The sequence below is a fragment of the Diabrotica virgifera genome, chromosome 1 (genome assembly GCF_917563875.1).
Source record: "Diabrotica virgifera virgifera chromosome 1, PGI_DIABVI_V3a".
Lineage (NCBI taxonomy): Eukaryota > Metazoa > Arthropoda > Insecta > Coleoptera > Chrysomelidae > Diabrotica > Diabrotica virgifera.
This window is the reverse complement of record NC_065443.1, coordinates 300,267,602-300,286,057: the sequence shown is the minus strand read 5'-3', so window position 1 is coordinate 300,286,057 and position 18,456 is coordinate 300,267,602. Positions and strand designations below refer to the sequence as shown.

At 32.2% G+C, this 18,456-nt stretch overlaps 2 protein-coding genes across 4 annotated transcripts in view; both read right to left on the bottom strand.

The window, feature by feature from the left end:
- The window catches only part of LOC126885675 (zinc finger protein 664-like), a 66,122-nt gene extending 56,231 nt beyond the window's left edge, over positions 1-9,891 (bottom strand). For all 3 annotated transcript variants that reach the window (XM_050652382.1, XM_050652390.1, XM_050652373.1), the window contains exon 1: positions 9,295-9,891. In XM_050652382.1, coding sequence (XP_050508339.1) covers positions 9,295-9,529 — 235 coding nt within the window. In that variant the 5' untranslated portion in view covers positions 9,530-9,891. The remainder of the gene's footprint in view (positions 1-9,294) is intronic.
- Positions 9,892-9,995: 104 nt separating this feature from the next.
- Positions 9,996-18,456, bottom strand: part of LOC126885690 (zinc finger protein 664-like) — a 33,634-nt gene continuing 25,173 nt past the window's right edge. Inside the window, exon 3 of the mRNA XM_050652401.1 lies at positions 9,996-17,525. Within this exon, the coding sequence (XP_050508358.1) occupies positions 16,333-17,525 (1,193 nt within the window). The 3' untranslated portion in view covers positions 9,996-16,332. The remainder of the gene's footprint in view (positions 17,526-18,456) is intronic.

The following is an 18,456-nucleotide window of genomic DNA, read 5'->3' as shown; positions in this document are numbered from 1 at the left end:
CGCACTCCAAAAAGACCCAGAGTTGAAATTAGACCATTGAAGGAAATAAACATAGATAAAATAGATAATTACCAGATACGATAACACAAAGGAAGAATCCAGATGCATCCAGAGTCGGTTCTAAAACTACATTTATTGCCTCACTGATTTTTATAACCGAGTTACACTGTGTTTTATCGATTTTGCCCATTTCTTTCTGAACCCATAACTTTAAAATCCCATTGTATATATATTTTTTTATATTTCTCATTATATTTCTCATTATATTTCTCATTTATATTTCTCATTTAGAACCCAAATCATCCAACTACTGATCACAAAAAATCCAGGTCCGGACTAAAAAAAATATAAATTCATTGTGACCTTGAAACAACACCCTGTATATTACAATTTTCAAAATCCGTTTCATATTTGAAAAGAGCACAAAAAAATAAATTTAGTGGTTGTCTTAGTTAGAAACATAATACTTATATTGAAATTTTTAGGAACTGGGAAATTTAAAAAGGAGGTTTTTAAAACACTTTTAACGATAAATGATTAAAGTTAATGAATAAATAATCATTTTAAAAAAATAATATTTTATAATAATATTTACTACATTAGAACGACCCACTTATTAATCACAAGAAAAATCCAGGTCCCGCACATTTGAAAAAAGCACAAAAAACTAAGATTGATGGTTCGCTTCCATTTTTACGCAGACTATTTAATTTTTCTTCGGTGTATCCCCATATGTTGTTTTATATTATCAACTCAAGAAAACTGCTTAACCCTTTAATCGGCAAGACCGTCTGCAGACAGTCTTTACTCTAATCCAAGTATTTTTTCAATCAAGGGTGTGATTGAGCTGAACGACGAAGCCGTTTGTAGGCACTGAAAATACGAAACAAATAGTACCGGTTTGAACGTTATAACTGTAAATGATTTATAGCAGCTATCATTTATGTCAAGACAGTGCTATGAATCAGACGCTAAAATTATTTGTGTTATGGGCAACAACAAAAAATTTAAAAAAGTACTTTCTAGTTGAGAAATAAATGCGAAAATTTTTGTGGTGGGTAGTTATTATTTATATGTATTGATTTAATACTGTGTGTAAAGGAAATGAGCAGTGGAGTTGAAATACCGCGCATTTAGTGAAAGCTGTCTACAGACGGTCTTGTCGCTTAGTTGCAAAATTGTTCTCGCTTCTTTGTATTGTGCATATTTTTATTCTTTATTTTACCTACTTATTTTACCATGCGGTTATTTTTTATGCAGAAAATGGAGAGTAAACGTAGTCTAGAAGGATGTAAGAGGGCATGGGCAGCATGAAAAGGGTTCGATGTCTACTCTGAGTGAAGAAGAAGTAATAAACATTATGGAACCGTTTACGGATGAAGAAGATGTCGATGATGTAGCCAGTGATCCAAACTACGACTGTGATGAAATAACACCTGAGGATCATGAGAACTGAATGCATTCAAAACATAGATTAAACCGCCGCATTTGTGGCTGTAATTTTTAATATTTTTTCGAGATATTTGGCACACATATTCGTAATATAATAAAGAATGGCGGTACTGAGCCCAATTTGAAAAATATATTAATATGTGGAAATTATTCTGTAATTAAATACAACATTAAAAAAATGAGCCTGTACCGCCATTACGAAGAACAAAAAAATACACTTTCTTCAAATAAACTTTTTTATCCGATGCCTAGATTTTGTGTCATTTTGGAACTACTAATGAAATACAAAAATTTAGTAGTTAAACAATGACACAAAATCTAGGCATCGGATAAAAAAGTTTATTTGAAGAAAGTGTATTTTTTTGTTCTTCTTAATGGCGGTACAGGCTCGTTTTTTTTAAATTGTATTTAATTACAGAGTAATTTCCACATATTAATATATTTTCAAATTGGGCTCAGTACCGCCATTCTTTATTATATTACGAATACGTGTGCCAAATATCTCGAAAAAATATTCAAAATTACAGCCGCAATCTTTGAACGCGTTTTTGCTACCTGTTGATCGCTACTGTATCACCTAAATGCAATTTACTAAGTCATATTTTTATTATATCTTTATCGAACAAGAACAATAAACATGATTAGTTAAAAATACTGTTTTGTTTGCTTCCATTCTAAATTTTCAGAGTTCATATCTAAGGTTAGGACAAGACGAACACACACCTGAGTGCCTGATGTTATTAAGCTAAGGGTGTGGCAATGGCTATCTTGGTTAGTTAAGGTAATATTTTCGAATATTGTTTCAATTAGCTGGGGTAGTCCATTGCTTATTGGGATACAGTACCAAAGAAAAACTCAGATTTTAATGGGTAACAATGAGCCATACTTTAACCAAAAAGTGGCAAACCGAGAAAATAGTGACGAGGACAGTGATAGGGAATTGCTTCACAAAATATTGAATTCACAAATTCAAAGTTATTAATGCTTTCATAGATTGTCCTCAATTGATATCACTTTTTAGTCTTAAAGTTCCTAGTAGAAGCAACAGACAATCAGAAATCTTTTCAGTGCCATTTCACCACACTAATTTTGGTATAAATGAACCGACTACACGATTGGTTCGGAGTGCTAATAGCCTGCCAAGACAAATGGATATTTTTGACTCCAAAATTGGTTTGTTCAAAAAACAACTAAACTAAGGGGTATCTTACAATAAGTTTGTTGTAGTTCTGTATTGTTCTTACAATATGTTTGTTTGTATTATTCTGATGTGTTTATTATTTTAATAATTTATTATTGTTGAGGTGTAACTTGTAAAAGTCTTGTTGTGTGTAAAACTTGTAAATGGATGCCGTAAATAAATAAATAGTCCGTTCTTTAACGGTAAAATATTGCAAAACCTCTAAATTTTAAAGAACCACTTGGATTGACATGAAATTTGGAATATACATAGCTAACAAGTCAAAGAAAAAAAGTGATATTGTGCCGATATGTGCTTTTGCCCCGGGGGTGCTTTTCACCCCCTCTTGGGGGTGAAAAAGTAGTCATCCAAAGTAAGTCCGGAAATTGATAAACTGACTAATTTTAAGTAACTTTTGTTCTATAGAGTTTTTTCACTAAGTAAATACTTTTCGATTTATTTGCCAGTGAATATGTTCATTTTTTCAACAAAATAACCACACTTTTAGACGGTTTTTTGCAAATATCTCAAATAGTACGTATTTTGTCGAAAAAACATTTGTAGCAAAAATATAGCCTGTAAAAAATTTTAAAAAATGGTGTATATATCACGTTTCTATACCTAGTAAAAGCAGAGTTATAAGTAATTAAAAATATGTTCATATTCGTCAAATTCCAAATGGAATACTTTAACGTGAAATAACCAAAAATGAAGTACATTTCGGGGAAAACTAATTACAACTTATTTAAAGTGATTAAAAAAGGTTCATTTTTGTTTTTAAAAAAAAATTTCTAGCATCAAAAGTAAACAAGTTACGCTCAAAATAAAGTTAGTCCCTTTTTTTTGGTAAAAAAATCGGGAAAATCACCCCCTAATTAGTATCTCAAATGAACTTAATCGTTACGACTTCACAAGTTTATTGACTCGTGTATGTATTCTTTATATGGTCTGTAAGTTTCATCGGTTCAAAGTACTTATTTTTGATAGGGCTGTAGTTAAAAGGGGTTGAACAAGTCACTGATCACGAATGTATGCCAATTTAGAAACACCAAATCTTAATCAATTTTTGTCTAACAGAAAAACAAAAAAATACTTGATATTCAGAAAAGCAATGCTGACTTTTTTTGTTTTTCGAGATTTTTGGTATCTCTAACAATTTTTAAGTTATTTTGAAAAAAAGCATATTTTTCAAAATTAAAATTTTTTAAAATTTTACTTTAGAACCAATTTTTTTCCAAAATAAGCACTTTGATCGATGAAACTTACAGATCATATAAACACAACATAAGTAAAATAATTTGTGGAGCGGTAACGATTAATTTCATTTAAGTTGCTAATTAGGGGGTGGTCTTCCAGATTTTTTTTGCCAAAACAAAGGCGACCAACTTCATTTTGATCGTAACTTGCTTAAATTTAATGCTATAAACTTTTTATAAAAACATAAATAAAGCTTTTTTAAACACTTTAAAAAAGTTATAATGGGTTTTCCCCAAAAAGTGCTTAATTTTTTGGATATTTCACTTCAAAGTATTCTATTTGAAATTTGGTGAATATGAATCTATTTTCCATTGGCTATAACTCTGGTTTTACGAGGTGTAGAGACCTAACGCGTACACCATTTTTTTTACTTTTTTACAGGCTATATTTTTGCTAAGAACGTTTTTTTCGACAAAATATTTACTTTTTGAGTTATTTGCGAAAAACCGTCTAAAAATGTAGTTATTTTGTTGAAAAATGAACATATTCACTCGCAAATAACTCGAAAAGTGTTGACTTGGCGAAAAAGCTCTATAGAACAAAAGTTACTTAAAATTAGTCAGTTTATCCATTTCCAGACTTATTTTAGACTTATATTTTTTCACCCCCAAGAGGGGGTGAAAGTCACTTCCAGGGCAAAAGCACACATCGGCACAATATCACTTTTTTTCATTGACATGTAAGCTATGCGTATGCCAAATTTCATGTCAATCCAAGCGGTTCTTTAAAATTTAGAGCAAAAACGTGAAAGAATGGACTAAAAGTGAATCAGACGAACTACTATAAACTCGAAATGATTCTTCATTATAACAAAACAAAAGGAGCTGTTGACGTAATAGACAACATTGCACATCAATACACAACACAGCACCAAACAGATGGCTGTTTGGTGCAGATGGCCCATGGTAATTTTTTATCACATATTAGATCATTCAGCCATAACTGCTTTCAAAATTTGAAAAATAAAAAATCCAAATTACGATAGGATACATTTGTATACAAGACAAAGTTTTTTATTATTAGGACGAAAATTGCTAAAAGAAAAGGTCGACAAGTTCCATGTTCTTATGCAAGAGAAAAAGGACTGAAAGTCCCTGCATTAATGTATTGTGTTGAAAAACTTTGTTCATGTTGGTCACGCTGTGAAAAAATTCAAGTTTGTGTTGTAACCGTAATAATTTTTTTAAGAAGAAATTTTTTTATTTATTTTTTATTTATTTATTTATTTATTTCAACGGTAGAACCATTTACAAACGAGTACAAAAAAAAATAGTAAAAGTAAAAATCATATACAAAAAACATCAAAAATCAACGAATAAAAGACAATTAAACAACAAAATTTGTAAAATAAGACAGTAAATTCAATAACAGAAGATAAAAAATATCACATATTTAAATCAATAAACTCTGAAGCTGCCTTTTAAAGACATTAATGCTTGGACAGAACGGATCAAGTAGCATTTCATTGCACAAGCTGAGCATTCTCGACAAGGGAAAATGACGAGCATACTCAGTCCTATGAAAAGGAATATAAAAGAGTGCAGTGTGTCGAGTTCTATGTATTGTGTTTAAGTACACATTATCCAACAATGACGGACAGTTGATAGCACTGTTTAGAATTTTGAATAGAAACAACATATCAGCTCTCAACCTGCGGTTCATCAGGCAATATTAAATTGACACATTATTCCTGAATAATCTATGACAAAATTTTCAGTATTTCTTATATTAGTCTGTGCTTTATAAGCTAAGGATCTTAGAAACTTCCGCTGAACGCTCTCCAATCCATCAATGTAAACTTGATGAAATGGAGACCAAACAACAGAGCAGTATTCAAGTCCTGAGCGCACTAGAGAGCAGTACAGTAATTTGAATACAGTAGGTGAGAGATCATGACTGTTGTGATAAATAAAACCAAGATTGCGAAATCCTGTTTCCTTAATTTTAAGATAATGGCTTCTAAATGTCAATGCACAATCCAATAATACACCCAAATCTTTAATCTCGGTAACTGAATCCAAGAGTACATCATTAAGAACATATCTATTAGCTGTTAGATTATTTATACAACCAAATGAAATACAAGAACAGTCGGATTTAGGCTTAAACCATTTTAAACCATTTCCTAGTCGGATTTAGGCTTAAACCATTTTGTTTCGACCATAAACATATATTATTAACATCATCTTGCAGAAGATCTCTATCTGATATATCATGTATGTAACTAAATAACTTAAGATCATCAGCAAATAGTAGAAAGTGTGAGTTTTTGATAGCCTTACCAATATCGTTAATGAACAAGTTAAAGAGCAAGGGACCACAATGAGACCCTTGTGGGACACCAGAACAACAATGGAATTCTTTAGAAACATAATTGTTGATACGAACTTGTTGTGTACGTCCCATCAAAAAGCTTTTAATCCAATTGACAATGGGTTCACCAAAGCCAGACGCATGAAGTTTATGAACCAACAGGTTATGATTAACCCTGTCAAATGCCTTTGAGAAATCAGTATAAATGCTGTCGACCTGAATCTTATTCTCAAATCCACCCAACAAGTATTGTTGGTAGTTGACAAGATTTGTTACAGTTGACTTTCCGTTAGAAAAGCCATGTTGCTCATCAATAATTATGTTTCGGCAAGCCCAGGTAAGATTTATCGATACCAATTTATCTAGAAGTTTTGGGATTGCTGATTGAATAGTTATACCTCTATAATTATTTACACACTCGCGATTGCCAGATTTATAGATAGGTGTAAGAAAAGTATTTTTCCAATAATGTGGAAATATAGATGATGACAATGATAAATTGAAAATTTGTTGTAAAGGTTTACAAAGGGAAAACATACAGTTCTTAATAAGTGCTGCAGGTATACCATCAGGCCCTGAAGAATATGTAGTTTTTAAACTCATAATTCCCTCAAAAACATCTGTCAGACTAAATTCCAGAGTTTGGACATCTACACTGTACTCTAAATCAAAGTTAGGTAAATTATACTCACTATTATTATATGTACCTGAAAAATAATTGGCAAATATATTGACTATTTCCTCACCACACTGAGCAATTACATCCCCACCTTCATTAGACATTACATTAGGATAAGCGTTAGACCCACGTGTAGCATTAACATGTCTCCAAAAAGAGCGGGGATCGCTTGAAAGATTTGCTTGAATATTCTCTAAATAGTTTTTATAACATACTGCTTGTAATGATTTACATATTTCCCTTAACACTGAAAATTCCTCATATGAGTTGCCTGATGCTTTAAAATTCCTGTGAGCTATTTTTTTCTGTATGACAAGTTCAATCAATTCTCGTGAAAACCAAACTGGAAAGTTCAATGACTTACACCGATTGACAGGAACAAACATATTGATGGCGTCATATAAAATATGGTAAAAATTTTCTATGCAGCAATTAATATCTGATACATCTAATACCTCGTTCCAAGGAATTGATGCTAAATGTTCATTTAAAACCTGATACAGTAGGACCCCGCAAATCCGAACTTTCGGCAAATCCGAACCAACAGAAAGTGAAATTTTTTTTAAAAATTCAAAATAAAAATTTAAAAACATGCTTATTATATGTAAGTACAGAGAACCAGAAAATTTAACAATGTAAAATTAATAGGAATTTGGACATGTGAAATTTATTAAAAATAAATACATACTTTATATACTTTACTTTATATACTTTATACGTATTACCATACATACTTATAAAAACTTAAACACAATCAATAAAGGAATGTACATAATACACATTTCCCATGGTATACTATGAACGCAAACATTGAAAAAGATAAGAAACATGAGAAACATAGTGTAATCAATATCCAGATTACAAATTAAATGAATCATTTACATGGCCGAATTTCCATGTCCCGTGACAAAACAAAACTACTAGCGTTAGCGATTTAATATTTCAGTGATCTAAATCTTAATATTTTTAAGCTTTAGAATATTGGAGGCATAAACGTGCGGATAAAGTTTCATAAAGGGATCGGTGGCAGTCCAAATCTTTTAAAAATCATCTTCGTTAGCTTCTTAGGCTAACTTTCGGATAATCCGAACTTTTCAGAATCCGAACAGGCTGTCCCCCCAATTAGTTCGGATTTGCGGGGTTCTACTGTAATTACATTTTTTAAAATCATGATAAAAGACATCATATTTAAGAAATAAATTTAAATTAGCTGCAGGTAACAATATAGTATACTTAAGCTGAATGATGTTGAGAAGTATTCAATAGAATATCAGTAGAAATCGACACAACTGCATCCCTCTGCGTACAAAAAACTAGATCTAAAAATTTATTATTAAGGTTAGGCAAAGTATTTACTTGTGACGTATTAAGAAAATTGTAGCAAGTACAAACAATATTTGCTGGATAGTGTTGAGGACACTCAACTGTTACACCATCATTAAGATTATACCAGGATGCCTCAGGTAGGTTGTAGTCACCACAAATACAGAACTCACAGTCACTGAATCTATCTGCTAAGTCCAAGATACAGGTGGAATGCTCCTCATATAATGACCCAGATGACTGTGGAGGAAAGTACACAGCACCAATGATTAACTTTCTAGTAGCACACATGACCGGTGCAAATACATGTTCCACAGAGGAATCGATAGGCTTAACCATCATTGAATGAAGGCGCTTATGGATAGCAATAAGGACACCACCACCACGAGTCTTCGAACTAGTTTGAGTGTTTCTGTAGTGCCTATACACATTAAAGTCACTCAATCCCAATTCAGCATCTAAGATTTTAGAAGTAAGCCACGTTTCAATGATAATAATAATATCATAACTAGAAAGAACCACAGCATGTCTGAAATTTTGAAGTTTGGTGCACATACCCCCAGCATTCTGAAAATATAATCTCAATGATCGTTTTTTGAATTATTAAATTTCTTGACGATTCTGGGCACCCCATTTAAGTACTTGATCCTCAAGTCCTCTTCACCCTGTGTTTTCCTGTATTCCAATTCCTGATAAACTGAAATAGGTCTTCTCTGTTTGTAAAATTATGTTTCATAGTATTATAAAAATTATAATAGGTGCTAATAAATCCTATGTCATAGGTGCTAATTATCTTTCAACTCAATTTTTCTCACATTTACATATAAAAAAATGGATATAAGGATGGGGTACAAATGCACCCACTACTGTTGTTCATGCAAGAATCTAGGCACTGTGCTAACTCTTTCATGGGCAGAAATGCTACAGTAAATTTTACCTTATTTGTACAGATTAGACAAAATCAATGTAAATGCAGTAGGAAATATATGTATCACTACCCATTTCAGTGAATTTTTTTGTGGTACATTTTGGGTACCCTCGCCTATGAATATGATATAGTTAATAGGATTAATCAATTTTATTTACTTACTTTCTTCATTGGTTGTTTGCTTTTCTTCAAACGGTGTAAATTTATATTCATCTTGTTCTACTTCAGTTTTTAGGGGGAATTCGTTAGAGTCTAAATAGCCAAATGTGTCGTATGCGGGTTCTGTCTTGGGTTCTTCTTTAACTTCAACTTTGAACGCATCCAAGGGACCATCACACGTCTCTTGTGTATCTTCTACTTTACAAGTTTTCTCACTGGTTTCTTGGTTTATATCCATATTTGAATTTATATACACATCCAAAAAGTAAAATCAAAAAAAGCTTCTTTTAGCTACACTAACAATCACTTTGTTGTATTTTGATTTTGTCACTTTATTTTTTATTTACCAATTTAGCCCACATCATATGCACATCATAGAGAAATGGCCCACATTCCACATCATTTGACATCACACCCACACCGGCCACACCGGCGCCATCGGCCATCCTCTTTTTTCATTGTCTAAGCAGGGTTGCCAGATGAAATTTCAGAATATCCCTAGACGGGAGCTTCAATTTCCCCTAGAAATCCCTAAATCGTATTAATTTGACCTAAAAAGAAGAAATTGACAGATGACAGCTGTCAATTTAATTTATAACCTATTAAACACTATGTTTAATCTACTTTAATCGTTGATTAGGTAATGTTTTAATGTTTACTTAGGAATATTTATGTCAGGGAACAATAAATAATAACAATAATAATAATATTTGAACAAAAAGATATTTAATAACAACAAAAAATGGCACCAGCACAGTTTAATAAATCCCTAGATTTCAAAAAAAATCCCTCCTGAGCCCCAAAAGCTTCAAAAAATCCCTAGATTCGGGGAAAATCCCTAGACATGGTAACCCTGTGTCTAAGATCCCATCCATGGCCATTCGCCATATTGAAACAGCGCCACTGTCGCCTGTCGGATTAACTACGTTTTGACAACGTAAAATTTGACGTAAACATTTAAATTTTATAAATTTTTGAATAACTAGCTTATTTTGCTAAATTAAATTAAAATAGTTCAAACACTTTATTTAAAATTTAAATTTTTCATTATTATCCACAATGAACACTCAGGATGTGACATCACTAACTGTCACTTTCAGTTTGCTCAAATTATTTGATGGTGGGACGCGGCCTTCAAGGCCGCGTAACTTAAATTTTACGTCTTTACATAAAATTTAAGTCTATTGTGAACCATAGAGGTATATATTAACATAGAGGGAGCCTACCTTCCGCGCTTCCTGACGACAAGATCTCGGGGACTGGTTTGCTGCATCTCCTTCTAACACATTGTATCGAGAATCTATAATGACATTCAGTGTGATAATAGGCACAGAAGAGGAGGACAACTTTCGCAGCTTTACTATGCGTAAGAGTGAAACAGCACTAATCCAAATAAAAAAGATGGTGTCGTCACTTCGCTCTGAATGACACTCTCTCTATGCTAATATTTAACTCTATGTTGTGAACGCTGCATAAAATTATGTACAAATTACGGTTTACGAAATGATAACGGTTTACGTTCATCTTATGGTTACGTCCATTGTGAACAAGTGCTTATAGTTTTAGTTCTAATAAATTTTATTGGATTAGTCACATAAATAAATTAAGTAAAAATGAAAAAATTACTTGTTATTTGAGGAAGGTGGAAAAACCATATGTATTAACATGGAAGTAAAGTGCCTTTTCCTCCCTTGAATGATTACTGCCCCCCGCTACGCGTCGGGCAGCAAACTTCATTCTCGGGAGGAAAAGTAGCACTTTCCTTCCTTGTTATACAAATAGCTACATATATCCTGATACCATAGGTAAATTATAGAAACGGTATAATATCTCGAGAAATACACTTCCAAATAAGAAACCAAAAAACAGGTTTTTAATATTTTTCGAAAACCTATCGATAAACACCAAAAATGACCCTCCAATCCACCCCCTGGTGACGGGGTGGGGGGTAAATTTAAAATCTTAAATAGCAACCCCCACTTTTGATTGCAGATTCGAATGCGTCATGAAAAATTAGTAGTGTTCGCGCAGTACAAATCGAGCATACCCAGAGTAAGTTCGGGATTAGTTTCCAATGCGCAGGCGTCAACGTAAACTTATCCTGGACATGCTCAGGATTTTTCGCTCCGCGAACAATTTTCGGATTCGCAATGTAATGACGGGTTGCATACATTAAGGTTAGAGAAGGAAGCTTTTTGTTGTCTCTTTCATATTTCGAAATAAATGTCAAAAAAGAAAAGAGAATAAAGGCAACAGGCAAAGGATTAACTTTCTATTCAATAATTCAATGCCTTTCTTAGAAGGTAGAAATTTGATTAGAGTCTTTCTTTATTATTTCCACAATATAATGTGGTTATTTCCACTCTGAAATCCAGCTTACATTTTTGTAGAGAGTAAGATTGTTGATATGTAGATATAAAAATTACCTTTAACTTCATGAGGGTTGAACATTATCTGAAGGAAGGAATAATTTAGTAAAACAATCATTTCCAATTTTGATATCTATGTATTGAATTTAATGGGTTGTGGCATTGTGTTGTGGTTTATTACACCACAAAAATAATGAAATATAACAAGACACAAGAAATAGTTTCAGAATAAGTTTGATGTATTGTTTATGTTTCATTATATTCAATAAGAGACTAATTTAACTCATAAATTAAACTGAAAAATAAACCACAAGAATATGTAGGTACTTATAAGCTCATTTAGATAGAAGAAATTAAGTAAAAACAGAGTACAATTTATTGTAATACATACTACCGTAATAGATAATTATCGAATATCGAATGAAAATAATACTTGAAAAGGTACCTACTTATTTATAAACATACGAAATGGAAAACATTGACAAAAACAACTAAAAAAGCTTTAATATAAAAAATATTAAAATTTGTTTGAAGAATATTTAAATGACACAACACTTTACATAATTTCAAAACTTTAAAAACCAGAATCTACATCTACAAGTTGTTTAACAAAACAATATTTTAGGTTAAGAATTGGAAGGAGTAAGAACAGAATGTCAAGTAAGAAATTCTTCCCAAATATTTTGTGCGCCTGTGCGAACTTAAAATCCGAAACAAAATCCTCGAACGTCGAGAGCGTACCCCGGGCATGTTCAGGATCTTTTTTCTGTACTGCGCGAACACCGAATTAAAAATCCGGAGGGTTTTCAGAGGGAAAGATTTGGACTCCGCGAACGCCCAATTTTGTAATGCGCAGGCGTTCTCCCTCTGGGTATACCCAGGACGTACTGCGCGATCAAAGCTATTAAGCAACATTTATTCGAAACATTTTTTAAAATTGCAGATAGATGGCGCTAATAAATCGTATTTTTTAAATTAAAGCGCCATCTATCAACAATTCTAAAAAATGTTTCGAATAAATGTTGCTTAATTTTTCATGACGAATCCGAATCTGTAATAAAAAGTGGGGGTTGCTATTTAAGATTTTAAAGTTGCCCCCCACCCCACCTCCAGGGGATGGGTTGGAGGGTCATGTTTAGTGTTATTCGATAGGTTTTCGAAAAGTATTAAAAACCTTTTTTTTTGGTTTCTCATTTGGAATTGTATTTTTCGAGATATTACACCGTTTCTATAATTTACCTATGGTATCAGGATAAATCGTTTTTCTCAATTATAGCGCCATCTATCCACAGTTCGAAAAAATGTCTTGGATAATAGTTGCTTACTTTTACGTAACGAATCCAAATCTGCAAGAAAAACTAGGGGTTTCCATTTCAGATTTTAAAGTTACCCTCCACCCCACCTCCAGGGGGTGTAGTGGGGGTTGGTGTTTGGTGTCATTGGATAGATTTTTGAAAATGATTGAAAACGTATTTTTCGGTTTTTCGATCCGATACGAAATATTCGACCGTTCCACTACTTTTGGGACACCCTGCATATCATTACAACAGTTTTTCCTAAAATACAAAACCCAGCCAAATTGTATAACAAAAATAAGTTTCCTAAGCACATCAAAGAAATGCATAATATGCTGTGCGAAATGAACATATTACGCAAAAGGTTAAATAGTCGGTTTTATACAGAACGATATAATACTTTTAAAAAGCAATATCAACAAATCAGACAACAGTTTTTAAAACAAAGAAATAATGCAAGTATTGAAAATAGCAAAAACATGATAAAAGAAAGTTGAAAAATCATCAATAATAATCAAAATAGAAATAAACCCACATTAGCAAATATAATTAAAATAAATGACAATGAAAACATAAAAACTAAAGATAAAGCCAAGATAATAAATAACTATTTCATCAATAAAAATAATAATCACTCAACTCCAAATTATCTCATGAAAATTGATCAATTTTCCAAGACTTTCTTTCTTTCTCCAACTACACCTGAAGAAGTAATGTCACTTATAAGTAAGACCACATCTAAACATGCTGAAGGTTTAGATGAAATCAATGGTAAGGTTATGTTGCCAGTCACATATGTGAACCCTTGTCACATTTAATCAACGAATCTTTTATGACAGGCCAATTTCCCAATATAAAGGAATCCAAGGGATTTAAAATTTTTTAAAATAAAGGTTCTGCAAGTAATATTGAGAATTACCGTTTGATTTGTATACCCAGTAAGATTGCAAAGTTGTTTGAACTGGCGTTCTGTGAAAGACTAACAAGCTATCTAGAAGCATTTCATTTACTGCCAGATGTCCAAAATGGATTCAGGAAAGGAAAATCTATTGTAAGCGCTGTTGATGACTGTCTTAACCGTATCTATGAAGCTCTAAATGAAAAACAGAACACATTGGGTCTTTTTTATGATCTCAGTTGTGCTTTCGACATGGTGGATCACAGGCTGCTTCTGATGAAGATGGAAGGCATGGGAGTTCGAGGTATACCACATGACTGGGTAAGATCATATTTGTCAAATCGTTTGCAAACAATAATATTGGATGGTACACTATCAGACCCAATGAAGTCTTCTGTAGGGGTACCACAAGGCTCGGTTCTTGGCCCTCTCTTCTTTATTGTTTTTATCAACGATATCAACCAAGTCTGCACCATTCCTAATCAAATTATTGAATATGCAGATGATACAAGCTTCATTATATTACATCATCAATTTGATCAACTTGTTAGCAAGGGTAATACAGCATCTCAGGAATTTAGTAAGTATTGCAAAGACAATGGCCTTAAATTAAATATAACAAAAACCAGTTTCATGAGATTTTTACCAAAGAATATAGCCCCTGACTATGATCCTTATCTATATATTGATCACAAGTCCATTCAAAATGCTGAAGTAATAAAATTTTTAGGACTGATGCTAGATCCAAAGCTAAGTTGGGAAGATCAAATAGATAAAGTAAACTCAACACTAAGTAGTCGTTGTTATGTAATTAGAAACATAAGGGATACTGTATCCTTCCATATATTAAAACTAATGTACTATGGCTTGGTGCAGTCAGTCCTTCAGTACTGCTTAATATTTAGGGGCTCATCTCCATATATGAATAGAGCTTTTATATCTCAAAAAAATACTACGAACTATGTTTAAAGTATCACCAACTACATCAAGCAACTATTTATAAAAGCTAACATCTTGACTCTTCCAAGCCTATATATTTTACAACTAATAATGTATATAAAAAAACATGAGCAAACATTCCTTAGGAACGTGGATCTACATCCATATAATACACGCCTAAAAGATAACATACACCAGCCTTTTTCCCGCCTGGGAGTTGCACAGCATGCTCCTACATACATTGGGATTAAATGTTTTAATAAGTTCAGTGACATGTCGGTGACACATAAGATGCATCTTGACACTATTAAATCGTTTGAACGGAATCTAAAAAAGTTTCTAGTTAGCCATGCCTTTTACAGTATTGAGGAATTTTTAAATTTTTAATGTGTTTCTTGTAATGTATTTTTCTTAATGTAAATTTTAATGTACTAAATTTTTAATGTGTTTACATTTGTATAACATACAGGGTGTCCCGGAAAATAGTGCGTTCCTTGAAGGTATAGGTAGAAGGCACCATGTAGAACAAAAAACTCTTATAACATTTTTTTCTAAATGCAACCGTTTGACCAAAAAATTAAAATGTATTTTGGTATGTAAATTTAAATCTGACAACTATGTGCGGTACGCAAATTTAAGCATAGACAGTCCCATGTAAATAGATAGAAGATACTAAGATACATAGTAAACAGATAGTTTTAAAGAATCCTGTTTAGTGTTTAGTGTCAATGCGAAAATGTTTTCGAATAGTGAGTGTATTACCTATTATGTTATTACCTATGAATGGTGTTTGTGAAAGGTTACTTGAAACATCTATTCGGTATAATAATTATTTTCAAGTAAGTACAACTTAGTTATTTCAGTTCACAAGTAAACAAATTACTGAGACATTATCTGGTGTATTTAAGTTCCACTGTAAACTATTAAAACTATGTAATTCAGTTAAAGCCCTCAGCAGTACTCAGCATTCAACCCATTTAAACCTTACTAAATACATAATACTAGTTTAGTTAAAAGACGTGTTTTTATGTTAAAAGATGTGTAATTCGTTTAAAATTATGCAATAGGTATTTCAATACATTTCAAAAGAAAATAATTTTAGTAAACAAATAGTAAATACATAAGTATTACCTACTATTAGGTTGGATTATTTTAAATACTGTTAATCACAATCACAAACGAGTTCTTATTATCTGTTATTATTCCGTAGTGCGTTCGATGTTGCCAGTTTATTAAAATTTCCAAACATTAAAATACAGGTATATGGAAAACAATGTTAACTTTTTTTTGGAAACGGCTAACTTTAGAAAAAAATGGTATAGGACTTTTTTGTTCCAAATTGTGTATTCTCTCCATACCTTAAAGGAACGCACTATTTTCCGGGACACCCTGTATAATACTTCTTTGACTAGTCAGATAAATCTATGTAATGTGTATACATTTTATAAATTTCTAGACGAATAAATTCTATCTATCTATCTATCTATCTACACGATACGGAATCCATATCTTGTTTAAAACAAATTTAACACTTGTAAAGCTATGCTCCAGTGTGAACTTTTGAATGTTTTTTCAAATTACTTCTTTGGGTAAACTGTTTAAAACAAATTTCACACTTATAAGACTTTTCTCTAGTGTGAGACATCAAATGTTTTCTCAAATGACCTATTTGACTAAATTGCTTAAAACAAATTTTACACTTATGAGGCTTTTCTCCAGTGTGAAACATCAAATGTTTTTTCAAACTACTTCTTTGGCTAAATTGCTTCAAACAGATTTCACACTCATAAGGCATTTCTCCAGTGTGCACGCTCAAATGTGTACTCAATTGAATTTTGTGACAAAACTGCTTAAAACAAATTTCACATTTATAAGGAGTTTCCCCAGTGTGCAATCTCAAATGTGTATTTAAGTGACTTTTGTTAGAAAATTGCTTAACACAAATTTCACACTTGTAAGGTGTTTCTCCAGTATGCACTCTCAAATGTGTTTTCAAATGATCTTTCCGAGAAAACTCTTTAAAACAAATTTCACACTTATAAGGCTTTTCTCCAGTGTGAAACATCAAATGTTTTTTCAAATGACTTGTTTGACTAAACTGCTTAAAACAAATTTCACACTTATAAGGCGTTTCTCCAGTGTGTACTCTCAAATGACGTTTCAAATCGCTTGCTTCATTAAATTGCTTAAAACAAATTTCGCACTTGTAAGGCTTTTCTCCAGTGTGAAATTTCGCATGTCCATCCAAAAAGATTTTACGAGTAAACTGTTTAAAACAAATTTCACACTTGTAAGGTTTTTGTTTAGTGTGCACTTTCAAAGGTGTTTTCAAATGGGCTGTTTGACTAAACTGCTTAAAACAAATTTCACACTTATAAGGAGTTTCTCCAGTGTGCACTCTCAAATGTACTTTCAAAACATCTGATCGAGTAAACTGTTTAATACAAATTTGGCACTTGTAAAGCTTTTCTCCAGTATGCACTCTCAAATGACCTTTCAAAGCATGTGCTTGATTAAACCGCTTAAAACAAATTTCACATTTGTAAAGCTTTTCTTTGTTGTGCGTTTTCATATGTCGTTTCAAAGAACCTTCTTGATCAAATTGCTTAAAACAAATTTTACATTCACAAATAGAATTGTTTAATGTTGTTTCTTCAATGTTTGCACTCATTTGTTGTTCTGTAGTGCATGCAAGTTCCGTTTTCATGACTCCCATACCATCCTGAGAAATACCTAAAATAAAAATAAAAACTATACAAATTTTTGTATGCGGAAACTACAGGGCAAAACAAAGAATAATACAATTTAGTAAGAATGAATATAATGAATACAACTGAAACCGTTCTGAAACATACTAAGTACAGTATATCAAAATAAAAATTACAATGAAATAGAAACAAGGACTAGTTTACAAAGTTTAAATAATATGAAAAACCATTTTTAAACACAACAAATGCGGTAATATCGTCGATAATGATAAACGTCAAAATTCTTATAAATAATGTACCTATCAAAGACATGTCGTCTCGCTTATTCTTTTTTAACTTATTGTGTTTTCTATAGACAAGCGGCTTAGTTATGCGATACTAGTTTCTGTGAGTAAAAAGGTGAACTAGTATAAAAAAAATACGTAATGGGACGTTTCATCGCCGCCGTTTCGATGCCGCCGGTTCATCGCCAGTCCATTTCATCGCCGTCCGTTTCATCGCCGGCCGTTTCATCGCCAGTTAGTCAGTTGATTTTGTATTATGGGAGATGACACGACACGACGTTAAATTCAGTTCAAAACTTATAACAAATAAAAAGATAAAAAATATTATTATATTAATTTACTGTTCTATTTCTACTTCCCCTAAATTTGATACTAAATAATATTAAATTTGTAGTGTTAAATTATATTTTATATTATAAAAGTTTAAAAGTCTATTAAAAGATTAAGTATGGCAACGGTAATGGTCATATCTCGCATTTCCTAGAATTCCTAATTAATACTAAAAATAAATAATAAATGTAACTGTCGAAAATTGGTAGAAAATTCGGAAATATATCAGTTAACGATTAACTGACTGGCGATGAACCGGCTGGCGATGAATCGGCCGACGATGAATCGGCCGACGATGAATCGGCCGGCGATGAATCGGCCGGCGATGAACTGGCGGCATCG